Genomic DNA, 23502 nt, shown 5'->3' on the forward strand with positions numbered 1-23502 from the left:
TTCTCCCAAACTGTCCGAACCACCTCACCCAAATGTATATCCTCCACCGTACTTATCTCACCCATCTCATGATTGCCAGGTACAGAGGCGGCACCTCTGAACTCTGCCCCATGTGCCACTGGATCGAGGTATCTTCTACCACCTACTTTTGAGCTGCCCAGAACTGCAGGGATTTTGGACGCAGCTGGTCGAGTTTCTGCACGACACTATGGGCTCCCCTCTGACGCTGCTCCCCAAACTGTGCTTATTGGGGATATTCCCCAACACCAGTGTAGACAAATTTACTACCCTCTTCTTGCATGAGACATTATTTCTGGCTAGGAAAGACAAACAAACCTCCCACGTTTCATGACTGGCTCTGAGAGGTTAACAACATGATACCCTACAAAAAGTTAATATATACCCATCGAGGCTACCCTTCTACATTTCACAAAATATGGGATAGATGGCTGCAGGCCCCGGAGACATGTATTTGATCTTGAACTGCCATTTGAATTTATTCACCACATTTCCCCTTTTTGTATCCTGTCTGAAACATAGAACCAATACTGTTACAGCTAAGTAATTCTTGCACTTACTATGTGTGATGGATGTACCTAAGTATTTTTTTTCTTGACCCTACATGTTCTGCTGTATTCCCATGGCATTTTCTATGTTTGCTTTTTTAATTAATTTTCTTTTACAGGTACTCTTGTGGAGGGATCTGGGGGTCTTAAAGACCCCAGACCCCTCCTCTGCGCTTAAAAGCATTCAAAACAGCCATGCTGTCAGTTTTTGGATTTGGCGCCGAGTACCCGAAAGTGATGTCATGACATCACTTCTGGGTTTTTACATGGAGACCCGATCAGAGCCGCATGCGGCTTTGATCGGGTCTTCGGCGGCTTTTCGGGTAGGATGCCCGGGTCTCCCGGTGGGACGGAAGACCTGGGAGAGCCGTGTAAGGTGGCAGGAAGGGGGGGGGGGGACGTCCCCTCCCGCTCCTTGTAATGACAGCCGAGCGGTTTTTCAGCCGCATCGGTTGTCATTACAAGACAGTCGACTGTCAACTATGAACACCGGTACCGGGGTGATGCCTCTAGCTGCAGGCATCACTCTGGTACAGCACTTTCCCAAAATATCAGCAATATCGGTAACCTCAGGGGCCGTTTCCGATATATTGGGGAAAGTGCAGCTTGGCCCTCGATATATCAGCTTTGCCGATAATCGGTCGATCCCTTGTATATAGGCCTTATGTACAGCTTGCTCACAAAATTGAAACATAATGTTAGTGGTGGAGTTATACTTGGGAAGGTCTTCAGTGTTTTTTCCTCTGTTTGTCAGTGCCTAAACCTCCTGTAGGTGGCAATTATAACCCCGACTGTTTCAGAATTCCTAATTTCTTGTGTTCCTCAGTGGACTTCAAAAGAAAGATTTTTCAAGAGAAGACATACAGGTGATGCTGGAAAGCAAGTAGTTCTCACTTTTGCACAGACCTAGTTTATAAATATTCATACACTGAGCAGACAGGGAGCTCGATAATCCATGTCCAAATGAAGCAATGTCTTGGTCAATTCTAGCAATTTATCAGTGTTGTTTTTAGAGCAGATTGGAAAACAAATGGGAGTAACTGTAGGTTACAACATACTCTTCAATATGATACTTTCCATAAGGCACAAATCCTTCTGGTTGTCCTAGATGTCTATATTTCCCTTTCACATTTAAGTAAACCTTTCACAAAAACCTTTCACAAGAGTCTGTTGAAAAAATCCAGGTGATTTTTGACAGAAAGGTATAGAAAATTTTAGAAGCAGAGTATTTTATATCTTATTAGTTTGTTAAAGATTCTGTGACGAGGAAAAATGAAAGTTACTGTTTCAGACATTTTGAATCAAGGATATATATAAATATAAATAAATAACTGATGGTCTTGGAAATATAATCATTATAGCCAAAGGTATTCTTTCAAGTTTCTAGGAATTGTTGCACAAAATTAAACATATGTAATGTTTAAGAATGTAACTAATATGTTTATAATTATTTTATAACCAGGAAGCCATAGAACGATTTAATGCACCTAACAGCAGAAAATTCATCTTCATGCTGAGTACCCGTGCCGGAGGCCTTGGAATAAATTTGGCAACTGCTGATGTGGTGATTTTGTATGATTCAGACTGGAACCCTCAAGTCGATTTACAAGCAATGGTTAGGAAATACTCGCTTTTCTGGAATAACACAGTTATTCTATTTTAGTAAATAGCAATATATATTACTTGTTCAGGTTTGTTAATTTTGTGTTCAGCATTCAACATATGGAGAAATATTTGGACCATGATGTTCACACTGCCAGGTAATACAGTTACATGGTATTCAGATGACTAGTGTTGCCTGGTTACTCTGAATAAGTGAAAAGTTGAATATGGTGCACAAAGTGTATCTGCCTTATTGTACCTTCATATCTGGGAAACAGATGCATGAGAAAATGCTTTGATGCTCAATAAAGTAGCATTTTGTGTCTGTGCTGTGAGTCTTTTTATTAATTACCCCTCTTCATGCCTTGGAAATCACATGTTACCTGCAGCATCTTTTTAAACCTTAGGCAACAACACAGTTGTAGTTTGATTACCTATTTCAATTTAAACTTATCTAATAAGCAGACTACAGTTAAGTACCTACTAAAGAGAAACTCCAACAAAAGCACACTGATGCTTAAAATCCTTTAACCATTTATAAACCCCTTCTTTATCAGATTATTTTCAGTTTTCAGTGATGTGACAATTTTTTTCTTAGAGTCAGATAGAGTTGATTTTGGTGGTCTTCATATCCACTAGTTTTTTTTATTATTTACTATAAAATAGAAACAAATCCAAAACATAAAAAAAGGGTTCTTCTACTTTTCTTTATAAAACATATCAAATAAAAATGCTAGAGCAGTATGACCCTTTTTTAAAAAATAGACCCCAAGGTAATAAAGTGATCTTATGTTTTGCTAGAAATTTGGAGAAAATGAAAAAAACATACCTGTAATGGGGTGGTGAAAACACGGAGCTTAGCAACGGTGTACCTAGGTACAGCATATCATAGGTCATAAGAAGAGGAAACAGGAGGGAAAGAGGTTGATGTATAGGTCACATACAGTGGCAGGATGGAGATGGGGGGTTAATGGAGATAGGATGTATTGGGGGCTGGAGGGGGGGAGGGGGTGTTAATAGTGATCTCACAGTCAAAGAATAGAGTGAATAGGCAGCCGCTGCTTTTGATTCATTAATTCATTTTCCAATAATGGATTACCCTAATTTCCTCTCCTTCTCCTCTTCTTGCACTCTGAGAGAAGGGGGGGGGGGGGGGGTTGTATCAACAATGTAAATAGTAGTGTGTTTATATCTCTGATCACTGTGATTAGTCAGCACTGCAAACACATGGTACAGATCCACTTGGATTGGCTTTGTACACTGTGTCTTTGACAAGACCTTCTACTGTGTGGCTTTGTATGGATTTATGCACTAAAAATTAAGCAAATACAGAAACCAGGGAGTGCAGTGGCACTGTAATACTGTATATTGCCTATTCCCCTAACCTATTTTTCCAATTCTCAGAAAAATTTTCCCATGCATACTCCTCCCCTTAACAAGTCAATATCAGATAAGACCTGTAGTTTTATTTTTCACAGCTCTCTATGAATGAATGACGTGATTGTGCTGGCTGAACCACACACGTCATACCAAATTCAGTTTTGACAGGAGCCAGCAGATAGAATAACTCCTGGTCAGGGGTCGTTTGAAGGTGGGAGGCTGTGGACACTGTGGACTGGGTATAAAATGAAACATGGTCTGAAAGATAGTTAGCTTTTAGTTGCCTCAATCATAGTCAGAATACAACGTGGAATGAAAAGAAACATGGAATATCAATAATATTACAAATTCAAAAGTACATGCAGACAACTGTGACATTTGGGGAAGTCTGGATCACCAGCCAGCCATATTGGTAAAAGCAAAACTGTCTTTTTCTCTTACGTCCTCCGACAGTCGCTGCCTCCTCTAAGTCATCACTGTTGGGTATTGACTTCCGCTCCGCAGGAGTAGCTAGGCATAAAGACTTAGTCAAAAGAACAAAGGCATTTGCATATACACACCCATGGGTGCTGTCCCACCTGGTCAATACCCCCCTGCAGTGACCACTCCCAACTCAGTTTCATTCTGCCTAGCGTCAGGAGTAGTTAGGCTTCCCTGTGCTGGGGCTACAGTCTCAGCCTATCTAATCTTTTATTTGATTTTCTTTTGAAAATGTCAGTTTTTTTCTTACTTTACTAGCTGTTTATTTTGTCAGCTTTTAGTTTTTAGTCGAATCTTCGGAAGAAGATGGATCATGCGGATCTGGGATTCGGACTGACCGCCCTGGTTCTCCAGGGCAGAGGGTCAGATGGACCCCCAGCCCGCCATCGAGCGTTCAGCCGTGGTTCGTCCTGGCACTATGAACGACCCATCCCTGTTCGCAGCAGGGATGCAGCCGTGAGGTGGCTATCTCACTGGACACATCTGCGATGCTGCAGTGTCATGTCCCTGGCTAACGACACTCCCTCTCAGATGAGGACAGCGGCTTTCCGTTCTGAGAGGCACCCCACGCCATCTGGTACAGGTAAGTACTTCTGTGTGGGGCCTCTGTCTGGGGTGGCAGTCCTGTGTTGCTGTGTGTCCCCCATGTCTGTGCCTGTGTGACTCCCTGATGCGGTCCCTGCGGGGATCGCTTGTGCATGCGCTGCGGTGCTGTATGTTTTTGGGGGTCCCCTTCCCTGTGTCACTTCGGTGCTTGTTGGGGGTGCAGACTGTGTGTGTGGCGACCGCAGCGGAGTAAATCCGCGCGGTCCGCCATTTTAGGTATGGGCAGGCATGTTTGGCTTCTCTATGGGCGATACTACATGCTGTTTTGGCGCCATCCGCCGCCATTTTGCGGTAGCCGAACGATCATTCCGAACGCATGTCCGGCAGCCTTCCATGCAATCCTATGGGGCAGCCATTTTCCCTGAGTCATGCAGCCTATAAGTTCAGCCTACTCTAACAGCACTTCCTTTTCCTCTGAAGCAGGACATCGGTGGCAACACTTTGCGGGGCTCTGCAAGTTATCGCTCTCAATATCCTTCTGTATTGTCGCTTCTGGCTCAGTTTTTTCTTCTCCTGTTTGGGGGTCTTTGTCACTGTAGCTGTAGCGGTGGGCTGCGCACTCTGCAGCGATCTTAAAGGGACAGTACGAACTTTCTTGCACTGTTGTTTTGTAACCTTGAGCAATGGATTTTCAGGACAGCAAAATCCCCCCAGCTCTGGTGGGGGTCCCCAGTTCTCCTGTGGCCCCTCTGAGACCTGATTTGGCCGCTGTAGTGGCGACTTTGGTGTCAAATATGGAAATGCTGATGGCTGAACGTGCTGCTAAAAAGAGGCCCAGATTGTCCCTCTCTTCTGATTCAGATGGTGATATGGCTGCTGCTGTGAGCGTGCCCTTTTCAGGGTCTCGCTCATCCTTAGACCCGCTGGGGTCTGAGGGGGAGGCAGAGGTGGAAGGGGTTGATACCTCCTCCCTGGGGTCGCCTGAAGAGCGGGCGACCATGGATGAATTAATTGTTTCTGTTAAGGAAACACTACATTTGGAGGATGAGCCCAGTCCTCCGGGCGTTGTGTCCTCGTTTGGGACGCACAGGACCTGCAAGTCGGCGCAGGGTTTTCCCTGCCCAGCTGAATTTCATTACACTGTTAATGAAATGTTGTGCACGTTAAAACGTCCATTCCTGGTGCCTAGTCGGTTCAAATTGCTTTATCCCTTTGCACCGGCTACGGAATCACGATGGTGTGTGCCTCCACAGGTGGATCACACTGTGGCCGTGTTAAACAAGGCTACCTTGGTTCCTTCTGAGGATACCCCAGTTTTCCGGGATCCCACAAACCAGTGGTTGGAGTCTCTAGCCCCCCATTCATATCCGTTTTGGTGGCTCAGGCGGTGGCTGATTGGACTAAGGTGCTTAGGAGCAACCTCGTGTCTGATGATGTTCCGCCTGCCCGGCTGGAAATGGTGGACCAAATCCACCAAGGAATAATGTATTTGTGTGATGCGGCCTTAAATGAGGCCCCTTTAGTGGCACACCTCTAGTGTCTCGGTACTTAACCGGCGACTGATATGGCTAAAGAGCTGGTCGGCTGACCAGTCCTTGCGGAAAACAGTTGCTGATTTTCCCTATGCTGGCTCTCGCCTTTTTGGCGAGGCGTTGTTGGATACCCTGGTGAAAGGCGTCATGGGGGGTAAGAGCACTTTGCTGCCCCAGAACCCGAAGAACAAGTCCTTTCGTGGCAAGCGGGGTTCTGCGCCTAGATCCACTCAGGGGTCCTTTCGTGCCTTTCGGAACCAATCCAAGGGCAAGCCCTTCAAGGCCCAGGGCAGCCAGAAAAAGCCCTGGGCGGGTAAGCAGAAGTCAGGCAATGCTGGCTCGGCGGGTCAGTCCACCTCTGCCTGAAGGGGCGCCCTCACCCATTTCAGGGGTGGGGGGACGTTTGCGTGATTTCCTCCAACCTTGGCTGCTCCAGATATCGGACAGGTGGGTTCAGGAAATCATTTGATCGAGGTACAAGATCGAATTCCTTTCTCGGTCGGCGGACAGATTCTTTCCCTCAAATCTTCATTTGCCTCTGGGGCGTCCAGGACCTTCTAGCTCAGGGGGTGATTGTCCCGGTGCCTCATCGGGACAGGTTTCGGGGGTTTTATTCAAATCTGTTCACTGTGCCAAGAAAGGAGGGCAAAGTGCGTCCTATTCTGGACCTGAAAGCGCTGAATTGCTTCGTGCGTGTTCGGAAGTTCCGTATGGAGTCTCTCCGTTCGGTGGTGGCCTCCTTGAGTCCAGGAGAATTCCTGGCCTCAATAGATCTAAAAGATGCGTACCTGCACGTCCCCATTTTCGAGGGTCATCAGCGGTACCTTCGGTTTGCTATCGCAGAGGACCATTACCAGTTTGTGTCGTTACCTTTCGGTCTCGCTTCGGCACCAAGGTTTTTTACCAAAGTGTTGGCGCCGGTTCTGGGCCTGCTGAGGGCACAGGGCATTGCGGTCTTGGGTTACCTGGACGATCTACTTCTGAGATCACGTGCCAGCCAGGACCTAGTGCGCGATCTGTCCACCACGCTACAGACGCTCCAGGAGTTCGGATGGACCATCAACGTTCAGAAATCGATGTTGTCTCCATCGGTCCGTCTTCCCTATCTGGGAATGATTCTGGACTCTGCTCAGGCAAAGGTGTTCTTGCCGGAGGACAAGCTCCGGACTTTGCGGGACGAGATCAAGTCCCTCAGGGACAACCCGTCCTCGTCACTCAGGACCTGTATGCGGGGCCTGGGGTTGATGGTATCGGCCTTTGAGGCGATACCCTTTGCTGAGTTTCACACGCGGGCTCTCCAGGCGGAGATCCTGGCCAGGTGGGACAGACTGCCTCAGTCCCTGGATCTGAGTGTCTCCTTGAGTCGTCAGACCAGATTGACTCTTCTGTGGTGGCTCCAGTCCCCGTCGGTGGCGGAAGGCAAGTCCTTCCGTCCGTTGGTGTGGACGTTGATTACCACGGATGCCAGCCTGTCGGGCTGGGGTGGAGTCCTGGGCAACCTGTCTGCCCAGGGCACTTGGTCGGAGGAGGTGTCCTCCCTCCCGATAAATGTGCTGGAATTGCGAGCGATAAAACTCTGTCTATTCCAGTGGTCGGACCGTCTTGGGGGCCGTCCTGTCCGGGTACAGACAGACAATGCTACCGCGGTGGCTTACATCAACCACCAAGGGGGCACCAGGAGTGCTCGGGTGGCCCGGGACGTGACCGACATTCTGTCTTGGGCCGAGACTCCTGTCCCGGCAATCTCAGCAGTTCACATTCCGGGTGTGGAGAATTGACAGGCCGACTATCTGACCCATCAGACCCTGGACCAGGGGGAATGGTCCCTACACCCGGAGGTCTTCCAAATGCTGTGTGCGAAGTGGGGATCCCTGGACATGGATCTGTTCGCATCTCGGCTAAACCGAAAGGTGGAAAGGTTTGTGGCAAGAACGCGCGATCCGCTGGCGGACGCCTCGGATGCGTTAGTGGCCCCTTGGCATCAGTATCATCAGATGTATGCCTTTCCTCCGATTCAGTTGCTATCCAGGTTCCTCCGCAGGTTAGTCTCGGAACCGCACCTGGTGATTCTGGTGGCTCCGAACTGGCCACGCCGGTCCTTCGTACGCCGACGTTGTTTACCTGGCAGGAGGAGGACTCGGAGAAAGGAATTTTACAGGTAAGATTTTACAAAAATTCCGTTATTTCTTCAAAACAGGCAAAGCAAAGTAATTTTCTTCAGCATAAACAAAACAAACAGTCCATATATGAGTGGAAAGGCAAAGATACAGTTTACTTCCAGCATAAACCTTGTCCCATAACAAGTTTTAAAGTTTTAAAGAAAATGTCACCTCACTCAATAGCCCTTCTGCTGACTGCTTCCTGCCTTTTTCAGCCCTTTCTTCAAGGTGGGTTAAACTTGGCAGGACCACAGTACCCGTAGTCAGGATTAGAGACTCTTTCCCACTCAAAATCTTTCCCAAACTCTGAATTCCAGGTCATACATCAGGACTTAACAATCCTTAGAAAACTGTTTCCCTCCTTACCAAATCATCCTGACACCAGATCCCTGAGTACTCTACAGTGCTTCTTTTCATTCCCAAACTACAACCCAAATGACAGGAACACATACCTCCTATCCAGGACCTATCTCTGGCATCCTGTCTACAACCTATTCTTTCTGTTTTATTGTTTGCTATAGCGTTAAAGACAACAATTTAAATAAATTCATGGTTTAGGAGCAGTTCATCTAAATTTTAGTGTTTTTATTTTTTTTTAAACTTTAATTCCGTATACGTTTATATAAAGCATGTAAGTTTCTAATGCCTAACTAATTCAGTGTAATTTAACAACAGGATCGAGCACACCGCATAGGTCAAACAAAAACTGTTCGTGTTTTCCGTCTTATTACTGACAATACAGTGGAAGAACGGATTGTGGAAAGAGCTGAGATGAAATTGAGACTGGACTCCATAGTCATACAACAAGGTATTGCATGATTAACCACCTCAATACTGGGCACTTAAACCCCCTTCCTTCCCAGACCAATTTTCAGCTTTTAGCGCTGTTGCATTTTGAATGACAATTGCGCGGTCATGCAACACTGTACCTAAACCAAATTTGTGTCATTTTTTCCCCACAAATAGAGCTTTCTTTTGGTGGTATTTGATCACCGCCAGGTTTTTCCTTTTTTGGTGCACAAATAAAAAAAGACCGAAAAGTTTGAAAAGGTTTAGGTTATAAAATTTTGTAAATGGATACGTTTTTTCCTGCACTGATGAGCACTGATGACGCCGCACTGACAGGCACTGATGAGGAGACACTGATGGGGTGGCACTGATATGCAGCACTGATGGGCACTGATATGCAGCACTGATGGGCACTGATATGTGGCACTGATAGATAGCACTGATATGCAGCATTGGTGGGCACTGATAGGCAGCGCTGATGGGCACTGATAGGCAGCACTGATGGGGACTGATCGGCGGCACTGATGGGTACTGATAGGCGGCACTGATGGGCACTGATAGGTGGCACTGATGGGCGGGACTGATCGGCACTGATGGGGGCACTGATGGGCACTGATAGGCAGCACTGGTGGGCAATAATGGGCACTGGTGGGCGGCACTGATAGATGGCAATAACGGGCACTGGTGGGCAGCACTGATAGATGGCATTGGTGGGCAGCACTGATAGGGGGGCACCACTGGCAGGCTCTCTGAGCCCTGTTTGCCATCCCTGGTGGCCATGGTGGGCATCCCTGGTGGTCATGGGTGGGCATCCCTGGTGGCTCTAGTGGCACCCCCTCCCCCCAGGGCTGCACTGGTAATCAATCATCTGATTACCAGCACAGACCCCCCCTGTGATTAGTGAGTAATCAGAAATACTCACTGATCACCCCGGCTGCAGAATCGATCCTCTGCTCTTCTCCTCACTGACAGGATCTGTCAGGAGGAGAAGAGATCGAACCCGTTACAACGGCTGTATTGACATTACATGACGGCTGTGATTGGACACAGCCGTCATGTGATCAGGAGGGCCAATCACAGGGCCCTCCTGCCGAGTCTTGTTGCTCTGTGTCCTAGGGACACAGGCACATCGAGATCGCGCAGCTGCGCGTGCCCGCGGCGGCGCGATCTCTCTCCTTCTGAAGGACGTTCCGGAACGTCCATTCAGAAGGACGAGACTCCCGCCCGGCCGTATATCTACAATGGCCCGGGTGGGAGGTGGTTAAAGATGAATTCCTGGTATAAGAATTTTATGCATATTTATATTGTTCAAGCTTGGACTAATGTAACTATGTATATGCTGTATCTAAATAATGCCCCTGCAAACCTGAAATCACTGAAGTAGAAACAGCTACCCCGAGGTCTCCACTTCCTTCCGAATCCCAAGCCGAGCAGTTTCCCTACTGCATACTGAACACAGGAGGTTGGCCACTTGGCCCGGGTGCCATTCAAAGAATGCTTTGCATTTTCTGAATGAATGCAAAGCATTCTCTGATTGGACACGGTGGAGAGCTTGACATCACCACCTCAACCCTCCACCTCGTCAAATCAGTGTATGATTTACATTTATTCAGAAAATGCAAAGCATTCTCTGAATGGCACCCTTGCAAAGCAACCACCTGTGTTCAGAATGCTGCAGGGCAGCTGCTTTACACAGGACCTGGAAGCAAGTAGAGATCACTGGGATAGTGGGGTCTGCTTTAGTGATTTCCAGCTTCCAGGGGCATCGGCCAGGTATGGTATATGCATAGTTACATTGGTCCAAGTTAGACCAATTTAAGCATGTAAAAAAATATCCATACCTGGAATTCGGCTTTATTTTACAGCAGTATTTAAGTTGGAAAGAAAACATGTAAGAAAACTCAAGTGATGATTTACTAGATGTTTGCCATACCAATAGCCCCGTGTTTGTTTCAGACTGGTGAAAAAAATAAAAATGAGCCTTTGACCTGTCTGGCTGATTATTTATTTCTGATAGTGTCACTATTAATACCATAAACACAGTACACGTAACACACAACAAACAATAGCTTACTTCCTGTTTTTATTTACCTTCACTGCCTCTTTACCCCACAAAACATGGGATAGGCATACTGTAGGTCTGTGCTGCAGCTTGGTAAAGCCCCGTACACACTTACCGATTGTCGGCCGAACGATTGGCCGTCTTTTGTCCAGCGCTGTCGTGTTGGTTGAAAAGTGCTCAAGACTGCACACGAATTTTGTCGGTCAACAACAACCAACTTCAGAAGTGATGTCATGTGATGGTTAACTTTCCGTGTGTTTTTTCTTCTCTGAGCATGCCCAGTCTTGCTCATCTGGCTTTTGTCGGCCGAAATCTGTACTGACTGATGAACAATCAGCCGTTCTGGTGTTGGCCAACAAAAATTTTATAGCATGCAGACCAGATTTTGTTCGGCCGAAAAGTCGCAGTCGGTTGTCGAAAGCATCATACTAACAAGCCGACAATCGGCCGATCGGACGTTGGCCGAATATTTACGGCCGACAATCGGTACCTTTCAGCAGGTAAAAGTCTGTTGACATCACAAATCGAACAACCAGCAGCTCAAGCTTTTTATAGCAAAATTCTAACACAGGTTGTGTTTTTACACATTGCAGTTACTTTGCAAATCTGAGTAAGCAATGTACAGCTGCAAGAAAAAGTATGTGAACCCTTTGGAATGATATGGATTTCTGCAAAAATTGGTCATAAAATGTGATCTGATCATCATCTAAGTCACAATAGACAATCACAGTCTGCTTAAACTAATAACACACAAAGAATGAAATGTTGCCATGTTTTTATTGAACACACCATGTAAACATTCACAGTGCAGGTGGAAAAAGTATTTGAACCCCTAGACTTATGACATCTCCAAGAGCTAATTGGAGTGAGATGTCAGCCAACTGGAATCCAATCAATAAGATTGGAGGTGTTGGTTACAGCTGCCCTGCCCTATAAATAACACACACCAGTTCTGGGTTTACTTTTCACAAGAAGCATTGCCTGATGTGAATGATGCCTCGCACAAAAGAGCTCTCAGAAGACCTACGATTAAGAATTGTTGACTTGCATAAAGCTGGAAAGGGTTATAAAAGTATCTCCAAAAGCCTTGCTGTTCATCAGTCCACGGTAAGACAAATTGTCTATGAATGGAGAAAGTTCAGCACTGCTGCTACTCTCCCTAGGAGTGGCCGTCCTGTAAAGATGACTGCAAGAGCACAGTACAGACTGCTCAATGAGGTGAAGAAGAATCCTAGAGTGTCAGCTAAAGACTTACAAAAGTCACTGGCAAATGCTAACATCCCTGTTAGCGAATCTACAATACGTAAAACACTAAACAAGAATGGATTTCATGGGAGGATACCACAGAGGAAGCCACTGCTGTCCAAACAAAACATTGCTGCACGTTTACAGTTTGCACAAGAGCACCTGGATGTTCCACAGCAGTACTGGCAAAATATTTTGTAGACAGATGAAACCAAATTTGAGTTGTTTGGAAGAAACACCCAACACTATGTGTGACGAAAAAGAGGCACAGCACACCAACATCAAAACCTCATCCCAGCTGTGAAGTATGGTGGTGGGGGCATCATGGTTTGGGGCGGCTTGGCTGCCTTAGGGCCTGGACAGATTGCTATCATCAAAGGAAAAATGAATTCCTTGATACATTATCAAGACATTTTGCAGGAGAACTTAAGGCCATCTGTCTACCAGCTGAAGCTCAACAGAAGATGGGTGTTGCAACAGGACAATGACCCAAAGCATAGAAGTAAATCAACAACAGAATGGCTTAAACAGAAGAAAATACGCCTTCTGAAGTGGCCGAGTCAGAGTCCTGACCTCAACTCGATTGAGATGCTGTGGCATGACCTCAAGAAAGCGATTCACACCAGACATCCCAAGAATACTGCTGAACTGAAACAGTTCTGTAAAGAGGAATGGTCAAGAATTACTCCTGACCGTTGTGCAAGTCTGATCTGCAACTACAGGAAATGTTTGGTTGAAGTTATTGCTGCCAAAGGAGGTTCAACCAGTTATTAAACCCAAGGGTTCACATACTTTTTCCATCTGCACTGTGACTGTTTACATGGTGTGTTCAATAAAAACATGGCAACATTTCATTCTTTGTGTGTTATTAGTTTAAGCAGACTGTGATTGTCTATTGTTGTGACTTAGATGATGATCAGATCACATTTTATGACCAATTTGTGCAGAAATCCATATCATTCCGAAGGGTTCACATACTTTTTCTTGCAGCTGTACGTTATACTGCATGGTCTCTTTTAAGGCAGTTGCATGTTTGCTGGTCTGGAAAACATTTATTGAATCTCTAGAGTATTAATATTTTTTGCTTTCGGTCATACTGCAGTTTATGAAGAACTGGATGCTTAAAAGAAGATTGCCAAAAGACAAACCTTTATTCTTGGATGCTGCTTTATCATAATAAATTAATTTTCTCAGTCCAGTCCAGCAAGTTAATGTGAAATATGATAATGAAGCTTCAAAACTAGAGGCGTATTATTAGCACAACCATGGATGTAGATCATCTGTATTGCTTACAGTTGGCATTAGTGAGCTTGAGGTGCAGTGTCTAGCATGCACAAGTTACTAATATGAGACAGTGCAACTTTGCAACAGGGAATGCATTGGTTATGGTTTCAAAACAGTCCAATTAAAGTGGTATTAAACCCAAAACCAAAAATATAATATATTGCAGCTTACCAATCCTTCGATTTGGTGGTTGCATTTGTTTTCTTTTGTAGGCTTTTTCCATTCTGTTTTTACCTAATCTGGCCAGTAACACACCTCCTTTATTAAAGTGCCCCTACTCTGAGTGAAGGAACACAGGGGCACCTTTGGACAGCAATCTGGGGTGAGGGGGGTATTAGATGTACTAGCAGATTTGTATACACTAACAAATTGAAGCCAAATTCCAGCTCACTCTGTAGTTACACAAGCAGTTACATCAACAGTTTTTTTTTACTTTTGGCATAAAGGTTTTACATAAATAAAATAAATAAATAAAAGCTGAGTAGTGTATGCACCCCTGCCAGTGTCAAATGGTTTGTCTCAACAACACTCGTAACTGCTACATTTGCAGGAGAGCTTGTTCTGTTAAAAAACAACAGACTTGCTTGCCATGTCACCAGGTGAAAATAAAAGAAAGCCTAAAAAAAACAAATGCAGCTATCACATCAAAGAACTGGTAAGCTGCAGTACATTAAATGTTTGCTTTTGAGTTTAATACCCTTTTAAGCAAGAAGACTAGAGAGAATATTTCTTAACAATAAATGTGAATGACATGGGAAAAGACTGTCAAATTACTGTCAGCAACACAGCCAAAAAATCATCTGATTGATCAACACAAAAAGTGGAGTTAATGTACAGCTGAACTCCAGGATAATTTAGTATTGTGTGAATACATTTCAAGGGGCATGTATATTCTTGAATCTTGGTAAGTTTTGTGTATTTCTCCATATCTCTGCACTAATCCATTCTGAAATGTTGCCTTTGTGCAAGAGCTTCTGTAATAAAGACTAGTTATTACTGCTCTCTCCTTGTGCACGGGGACTGATTTTGTATCCGCCCCCTCCTTTAATTTTTAGCTGACAGCCTGTAGTGGGTGGGCCAGCTGGGTCCCTCCCACAGCTTTACTCGCTGTACAGGCTGTGTAGCACAGTGATGATGTCACAGCTAGTTTTACAAGGTAATTAATGGCATTGAAAAATAAATCTATATCCTTTGTGGCTATTAAGAATAGATTTAAATAAAGGTTTTCGTGCCTGGGAATTCAGATTTGAAATCATTTTGTAAGTTTAATTTTTTATAGGACATTCAGCAAATGTATCATGAGGAGAGTTAATAAGGAATATTTATAGACCTTTTTTCACTAAAGTTAACAAGACTTTTACACAGGAGTCACCAAACATTTTACAAAAGTGGTAGTTTACTGTCTGTAAGACTTTTAATTGAGGGGATGGGAGGTTAAAAAAATGCCTAGACAGAGTTCCGAAGCAAATTCCTAAGCGGTTAGTGCCTAATTAGTGGGAAAAATGAAATGCCCTGGCCTCAGTACTTGATGGAAATAGTACGTGCCACCGCATCAGCAGTCTGTTAGAGAAATGGTGCATGTTCATTGGCACTCAGGTGGACATCAGGAGGTGACTATACAGGCATCATTGGGCAGGAGATTACTGTGCACTGTGCACCATTACTGTGCCAGTGAAAGGTTGCTGGGTGCTGGAACTATGTTTGTTGTAGCAAGCAACGCTCACTGCAAATCTGAAGTTAGTGGCTTCCACCATATGGCTTAAATTCAAGGCCTTCTCATTGCAGGGAACAGTTTATAGTAACAAGCAAGCCATAGTTTGGTGACTGCTGCTTTAAAGTAACATTGAACCTCCCTTAAAAATCACTACATTCATGTATCTTGTGCCTCCCAACACCTAGCTAGTGGTACTGAACTGGTGGCTTAGAAGCCAAAATTGATCTTCCAACCCTTGATGTTTTGAAGCCATATTAAAATGACTTTTAGTTCAATAATTTTTATTAGACAGTTTCATAATAAAATACAACAATACAAGTAGAAAAGAGGGAGAAAAAAAACTAAAGAAAAAAATAATAGGGGGGGGGGGGGATCATGGGAAAGGGTGAGGAAAAGGCCCAAGTACAGAGAACAGCATCATAAACTGACAGCATCAAAAAGGTCCATTGTGACAGGGGCCGTCAGCCGCTGGAAACATAATAATGAAATGTGGGGATATGGGTAAGCATGGTAAAAGCAATCACAGAATGCGCAAAGCCCCCCCCCCCCACCCCACCCACCACAAACATACCCGATCTTATACCATCTTAAGAGAAAAGAGAGTAGGGGGGTTGGGGGGACCCACAAACTCAGGCCTCTGACGGCCGCAATTAACCATCTTCCCTATGGAGGGACCATTAAGGTAACACATTGAGGGGGAAGGGAAAGAAAGATAAAGGAAAGAAAAGAAAGATAGAGAAGGAGGGATAGGGAAAGAGGGGTGGGATGGGGAACACAGAATCAGTGCATAAAAAGCCCAGCTGGCGTAATTGGGGGGGGGGCACCCCCAAGGGGAGTGCATGTCCCACCCTATTCCATCTCCAGAGAGGCCCAAGAAGCCCAATCAACCCAAGTTGGTCGGGGGGTCTCCCTCCAAATATCGCAGCCATGGGTGCCAGACCTTCTGAAACAGCTTTACTCTATCGTTCAACATAGCCGACAAACGTTCATTAATCATCAGCCAAGTCAATTTTGCTCTAAACATTTCAAGAGGTATCGTTGCCGAGCGCCAGGACCTTGCTATCATTAAAATGACTTTAATGTTTTTAGCCACCTACAGATTTCTAAGGAAAAGATAAGGGTCAAATCAACCTGAATTAACCCTACAACTGCTGGCATACCAAATACCGGTGGCTCTGTTTGATAGTTTACAAGCTCTTTTGCTAGTATAGCTGTCCATTACTGCTGTTTTTAGGGTACTCAAAGGGGACAAATCAGGTTTTATTGTGGTAAACTAACACAATATCCTTCAATTTGCGGTGTGGCTAAGCAAAATTGGAAAGTTTGTGCAACCTTTATAAAGAGTTCAGGCTGTATCTAGAGGTGGGCAAATAGATGTTCCCCAATTTTTTAGACCGAGGGTTATTGGCTTATACTATATGTGTTTTCTGTTGTTAGGGAGGCTGATAGATCAACAGTCAAACAAGCTTGCCAAGGATGAGATGCTCCAGATGATTCGACATGGTGCCACCCATGTATTTGCAGCAAAGGACAGTGAGCTGACTGATGAAGACATTACAACCATATTGGAGAGAGGGGAAAAGAAGGTAACTGTTGTTTCTTTGTCAGTTCATCACCTCGCTGATCAAATTAATACGTACCTTTTTTTTTTAATTTATTTTTTTGTATTCGTTTTGGATAGAGTAGGGAAGGGTAACCCCTGTCAGTTTATTTTTTGCTATCTGTGTCCCATTGGGGAGATTTACCTTTACTTCCTGTTCCATAGCTAAAACAGTGAGGGAAAATCCCTGCAAATTAGGGAATTCCTTGGGGACCCTCCGGTCACCAGAGCTAGTGTGCCAGTTGGAATTACCCATTTATTACTTTTTTTCAGATAAGAAGGGACACAGCAATTAGGCCGGGTTCACACTAGCTGCAACCGCGGCTCACAGCAGAGGTTCCGGTGCGTTCCTGTTCTCCATTTCAGGTGCGATTCTTGTCCGAATGTTTGCCTGTATTCAGGCCTGAAATGGAGCCAAAGACGCATAGGACCCTTCTCCATTGCAGACCATGGCCTAGGTGTGTGAGCCGGCTCCACTGAGAGTCGGTGAAAAACTCCTGTCATGCAAATTGGATGCCGGGAAACCTGCCTCCAATTTGCATAAGTGTGAACCCAGCCAAAGAGTTTAGTGCTCAGTTTCTTTTTTCAATATTTAAGTTAATGTGAATGCAAAAGCAATTCAAAGGAAATTAGAAGCAACTTGTGTATAATTAGATGTAATTCAAAAGTAGACCAAATGTTACCATTTTACAGAAACGTTTATGCTACAGCTGAGCAAATTTTGGGATAAGTGACTTAAATCCCAACTACAGCCAAAGCTTTTCCAGGAATTGAGGGGAAACTTTGTTAAAAACCTGACAGGGTTTGTAACCCTTTTACAACCAACTGAAACATAGTAAGGTCAGGTTGACACAATTCTAATCTTTTTGTCTCTATACACCACAACAATGGATTTGAAATGAAACAAACAAGATGTGCTTTAACTGCAGACTTTCAGCTTTAATTTGAGGGTATTTACATCCAAATCAGGTGAACAGTTTAGGAATTACAACAGTTTGTATATGTGCCTCCCACTTTTTAAAGGGACCAAAAGTAATGGGACAGATTAACAATCATAAATCAAACTTTCACTTTTTAATACTTGGTTGCAAATGCTTTGCAGTCAATTACAGCCTGAAGTCTGGAACGCATAGACATCACCAGACGCTGGGTTTCATCCCTGGTGATGCTCTGCCAGGCCTCTACTGCAACTGTCTTCGGTTCCTGCTTGTTCTTGGGGCATTTTCCCTTCAGTTTTGTATTCAGCAAGTGAAATGCATGCTCAATTGGATTCAGGTCAGGCGATTGACTTGGCCATTGCATAACATTCCACTTCTTTCCCTTAAAAAACTCTTTGGTTTCTTTCGCAGTATGCGTCGGTTTATTGTCCATCTGCACTGTGAAGTGTCGTCCAATGAATTCTGAAACATTTGGCTGAATATGAGCAGATAATATTACCCAAAACACTTCAGAATTCATCCTGCTGCTTTTGTCAACAGTCACATCATCAATAAATACAAGAGAACTAGTTCCATTGGCATCCATACATGCTCACGCCATGACACTACCACCACCATGCTTCACTGATGAGGTGGTATGCTTTGGATCCTTTCCTTCTTCATACTCTTCTTTTCCCATCACTCTGGTACAAGTAGATCTTGGTCTCTTCTGTCCATAGGATGTTGTTCCAGAACTGTGAAGGCTTTTTTAGATGTTGTCTGTCAAACTCTAATCTGGCCTTTCTTTTTAAGGATGTTCCAAACAGTTGATTTGGCCACACCTAATGTTTTTGCTATCTCTCTGATGGGTTTGTTTTGTTTTTTCAGCCTAATGATGGCTTGCTTCACTGATAGTGACAGCTCTTTGGATCTCATATTGAGAGTTGACAGCAACAGATTCCAAATGCAAATAGCACACTTGAAAGGAACTCTGGACCTTTTATCTGCTCCTTGTAAATGGGATAATGAGGGAATAACACACACCTGGCCATGGAACAGCTGAGCAGCCAATTGTCCCATTACTTTTGGTCCCTTAAAAAGTGGGAGGCACATATACAAACTGTTCTAATTCCTACACCTTTCACCTGATTTGGATGTAAATACCCTCAAATTAAAGCTGAAAGTCTGCAGTTAAAGCACATCTTGTTTGTTTCATTTCAAATCCATTATAGAGCCAAAAAGATTAGAATTGTGTCGATGTCTTAATATTTATGGACATGACTGTAATTTATTGCTGTCTTAGTCTCTGTTTTGGGATATTTTTGCTCTTTCTGTTCTGTCTGATCTCTACCAAACAGTCAGGAAATCTCCCAAACTAGGGCACAGATAAAAAGAGGGAGACTCTCAAATTTTGGTGCATTAAAACTGTCAGTGCACAGAAAACGCACCTGCAGCATTTTTGCAACACAACACACCACAACATATGCAATGTGTTTTGTTGTGTGCTGTGTTGCAGGTGCATTGGCAGCTATTATACAGGTACAGTAGGGTGTCATTCTAAGTTAGGAGTTTCCGAACTATGGCCTATGAGCCAAATCTGACCTGCTGCAGGATTTTTCTTGGTACTCCAATGAAAGAGGTCACTCTGATAGGGGCCTTGATTGAAAGGCGGGGGGGGGGGGGGGGGGGGGTTGCTCTGATGTAAAGAAGGTTGTGATGGGGACTTTGACGCAGGGAAGCTCTAATGTAAGGGGGACTTTGATGGGTAGGGACTCTGCTGCATAGGGGCTGTGTTAAGGACTCTGTTTTAATGGGGGGACACAGATGTAAGGGGGACATTGATGGGGTCTCTGATGTAAGAGGGCTCTAATGGGGACTCTGATGTTTGGGAACGTCTTTGCTTTGTTTTATTGATTTATTTTATATTTTAATAAATAAAGTAAAACGTATTCATTCCTTTTAACTTCTTCATGTCTAAGCCTGTTTCTGACATTCGTCGCTTGCAAGTTAAAATCTGTATTTTTTGCTAGAAAACCCCCAAACATTTTATATATATATATATTTTAGCAGAGACCCTAAAGAATAAAATGGCGGTCGCTGCAATATTTTATGTGACACGGTATTTTCCCAGCGGTCTTTCAAGTGCATTTTTTTTTTTACACTTGCATAAAAAAAAGAAAAACCCAATAAAGTTGGCCCAGTTTTTTTGTATAATGTGAAAGATGATGTTACGCCAAGTAAATCGATACCTAACATGTCATGCTTTAAAATTGCGCCTACTTGTGGAATGTCGACAAACTACAGTACCTAAAAAATCTCCATACGCAAATTTTAATGGTTACCTGTTTAGAGTTACTAGTTAAGAGGTCTTTGACCATCCGGTGAATGTGCCGGCTGGTCACTTGGGCCTCCCAGTGGATCGAGAGACCAGGGCGAGCCATGGAAGGTAGCCGGGGGGGGCGTCAAACGTCCCATCCCGCTGCTTGTAATAACACCCGCGGGCAGCTCATTAGCTGCATCGGTTGGTATTACAAGAAAGTCGACTGTCTGCTCTAAAAAACGGTACCGGGTTGATGCCTCTAGCTGCAGGCATCGCCCCCGTAGAATCCCTTGATGCCGAGGCTGCATATTTGCGTTACGTCAGCGGGAAGAGGTAAACTTGTTTTGTTAATTTATAAAAAAAATTTTCAGCCCATGAATACTTGTAGAATATACAATGTGGCCCTTGTACTGTAAAGTTTGAAGACCCCTGTTCTAAATTAATTAATAAATAATGGTTTAAACACAATGCGCATCACAGTAGGAAAACACAATGATTATTGGATTGCTAGCAGCTACAGCCGCTGGCATAAATCACATGCTAGAGATCCCACATGCTGGTTGCCTGCCCATATATTAATCGAATCTAGGCCAATCCCTGCTAAACTGGCCTAGGTTTGAACCATCTATGGCCATCTTTTTTTTGCCATCTGTGTCCAATTGGGGAGATTTCCCTTCACTTCCTGCCCCATAGCCAAAACAGGAATTGTGGGAATATCCCTCCAAAGTGAGATAACCCCAGGTTGTCACCTGGGTCACATGAACTAGTGTCTACAATAGAATATTTCTCTGTTCTTGTTTTGGGAACAACCCCAAAATATAGGAACTTTCCTTCAAGTGATAATAGTAAACCGAATAAATAAAGGGGGTCAGTCTCCCTAATAAGGTCATAGACAGTAATACAAATCTGACAGATGTTCTAGACCCTCTCCACTGCATCCAAAACTTAAAAAAGGTTTGCCTTGAGTTGTACTTTAAGACTTACACCTATGTCTTTCTCAAGAGGTCAACCTGTTTAGAATATTCATAGCAAAGGAGAGTTGGTAGACAGTACCAACCAAATATACTCAAAAAGCTTTGTTAAAATAGTTTTAAATCAGTTTATTTAAATTACATGAACTAATCAACTCTTGACTGTATTTATGCTTGGCAAAAATACTTTGTGGGTATTCAGAAAAGATAGGTATTTTAAATCTTATATTCGAACAAGAGCAAGAGCAACATCAGAGGTTCCTCATTAAGCTGAAGTGTAATGAATGAAAATGTTTATTTTTATAGACTGAGGAAAGCTTGAAACCTCGTCAGGCTTTTATTCCTGTCTTTGTTGCCTTTAAAGAGAAGTATTGCCAAAGCCTTTTAGGTTATACTTCTCCTGTGGGTCACAGACATGCACTAACTTGTGCTCTCCTGTGACCCAGAATCAGTCCACAGCAAGCAAAGCCCACTGTCATGTGACGTCACTGAGCAACTCTAGGCTCTGGAAGGATCCTGACAATAATGTCAGGATTCACCCAGATGCCTGATCAGCAGCTGGCTCAGCCTCTCAGCATGCTGCAGTAAGCGCTGGAGGGGCAGAGCAGAGAGTGGTGAGTGACAGTCACCGCTCTGCTCAGAGCAGACTGAGAACTGAGCAATCACTGGTCATGTGATTCCTCAGTTTTCAGGTTTAGAGCTGACGAAGGAAAGCTACAGAATCAGACTGTTTCTGCATCAGGGAAGTGCGTATACATGATTGCTTTTTGTATTCCCACACTTCTTTATGGGGGATTTCTGTTTTTATTCTATAAAGGTGACCACTTGACCACTCTGAGGTCAACATGATAAGTACATCTGTTTCCACTGTAAGGGTACATTTGCTTGAGCATGAAGATCTATTATGTTCGTATCTGTATGTTGCAAGCAGCTGTCTGTGGACCTCTGGTAATTTGTTATTAAAGATCCAACGCGACTCTCATGGGACACCCACTGTGTAGTGCACCTGCAGTGCACTACACAATGGGTGTAACAGGAGAGTGGCGGTGGATTTTGTGTTTGCAGTGTCACTGTAGAGCAAGATTCTATTTCTCTTACGTCCTCTGACAGTCGCCGCCCACTCATACAGTCTTACCAATGGGTATTGACCTCTTATCCACAGGAGCAAGCTAGGCATAAGACTTGTTAATACAAAGCAATTTACATAGACACACCTGTAGGGGGCTGTCCCTTTGGTCCAATACCCCCTGCTATCAGCTATCCCAACTCAGTTTGTCTTCTGCCTAGTTAGGAGTAAGATAGGCTTCCCTGTGCTGGGGCTACATGTCTCAGCCTTTCTTCTGTTTTATACTTTTATTTTCTGCAAAGTGTTTTTTTCTTTGCACTACTAGCTTTTTATTTGTCAGCGCTTAGTTAGTCGGATCTTCGGAAGACTACAGCGTTTGCGGAGCTGGGAATCGGACTGGTCGTCCTGGTACAGGACAGAGGATCTTATGGAATCCCAGCCCGCCATTGAGCGTTTAGCAGGCTATGCGTGCGCCCTGGCCTAGCAAACGACCTGTCCTCAGGGGCAAAAGCCTGCGAGGTGGCTACCTCGCCGGGATGCCTCAACATGCGATTTCTGGATCGTGCAACGCATCCTTTTTTCGGCTGACGGCCCCCCGCCATCTTTTGTGGGGAGTTTCCTTCGATATTGAGGTGCCCACGCCATATGGAGCCTTAAGTACCTTCTGTGTGGGGCCTCCGTTTGGGGATGACATTCTGCTGATTTCTGTGCTCTCCCCTCATGCGTCCGGGGCTCGCATCCCTCCCGGTCCCTGCGGGGGCCTCTTGGCGCCTGTTTCGCCATGGGGGGGGGGGGGGTCTGTGGGCGTCCCTATCCACTTGTTAGTGTGTTTGGGGGTGCAGACATGGCGGTGCGGACCGCTGCGGTGCAAAAAACCGCGGGTCTTCCATTTTGGGTGTGGGCAGCTGCTCTGGCCTCACTGTGGGCACTTTCTGCAGCTCTCTATGTAGTGCTTTTTGGCGCCTTCGGGCGCCATCATGTGTGTGTCAAGGTGTTTTTCTTTGCACATGTTCGGCGGCCATTTTCCCGGAGCCTCCCATTCAGATGCATTGGCAACCATTTTTCCTTGTACAGATTCCTGTTCAGCCTCTTGCAGATGACATCACTTCCTTTACTGTATGCAGAGATCGTTCCTGGCAGCGTGGTAACACTTCTGGGGGTTCTCTTTGCTGGTTTTGGGGAATATTCTTCTGTTTTCAGTGCTTTTCCCATCTCAGGGGGGGGTGCCTTAGTGTAATCCTTATTGCAGTGCATTGCAGTTGGTCGCTG

General features: G+C 44.6%; 1 protein-coding gene across 1 annotated transcript in view; it reads left to right on the forward strand.

Moving 5' to 3' along the window:
* Positions 1-23502, forward strand: part of SMARCA1 (SNF2 related chromatin remodeling ATPase 1) — a 373846-nt gene that overhangs the window by 174587 nt on the left and 175757 nt on the right. Inside the window, exons 13-15 of the mRNA XM_082262882.1 lie at positions 2029-2181; positions 8941-9073; positions 16797-16945. Coding sequence (XP_082119008.1) covers positions 2029-2181; positions 8941-9073; positions 16797-16945 — 435 coding nt within the window. The remainder of the gene's footprint in view (positions 1-2028; positions 2182-8940; positions 9074-16796; positions 16946-23502) is intronic.

This window comes from Pelophylax lessonae (genome assembly GCF_965119305.1).
Source record: "Pelophylax lessonae genome assembly, chromosome: 7".
Taxonomy (NCBI): domain Eukaryota; kingdom Metazoa; phylum Chordata; class Amphibia; order Anura; family Ranidae; genus Pelophylax; species Pelophylax lessonae.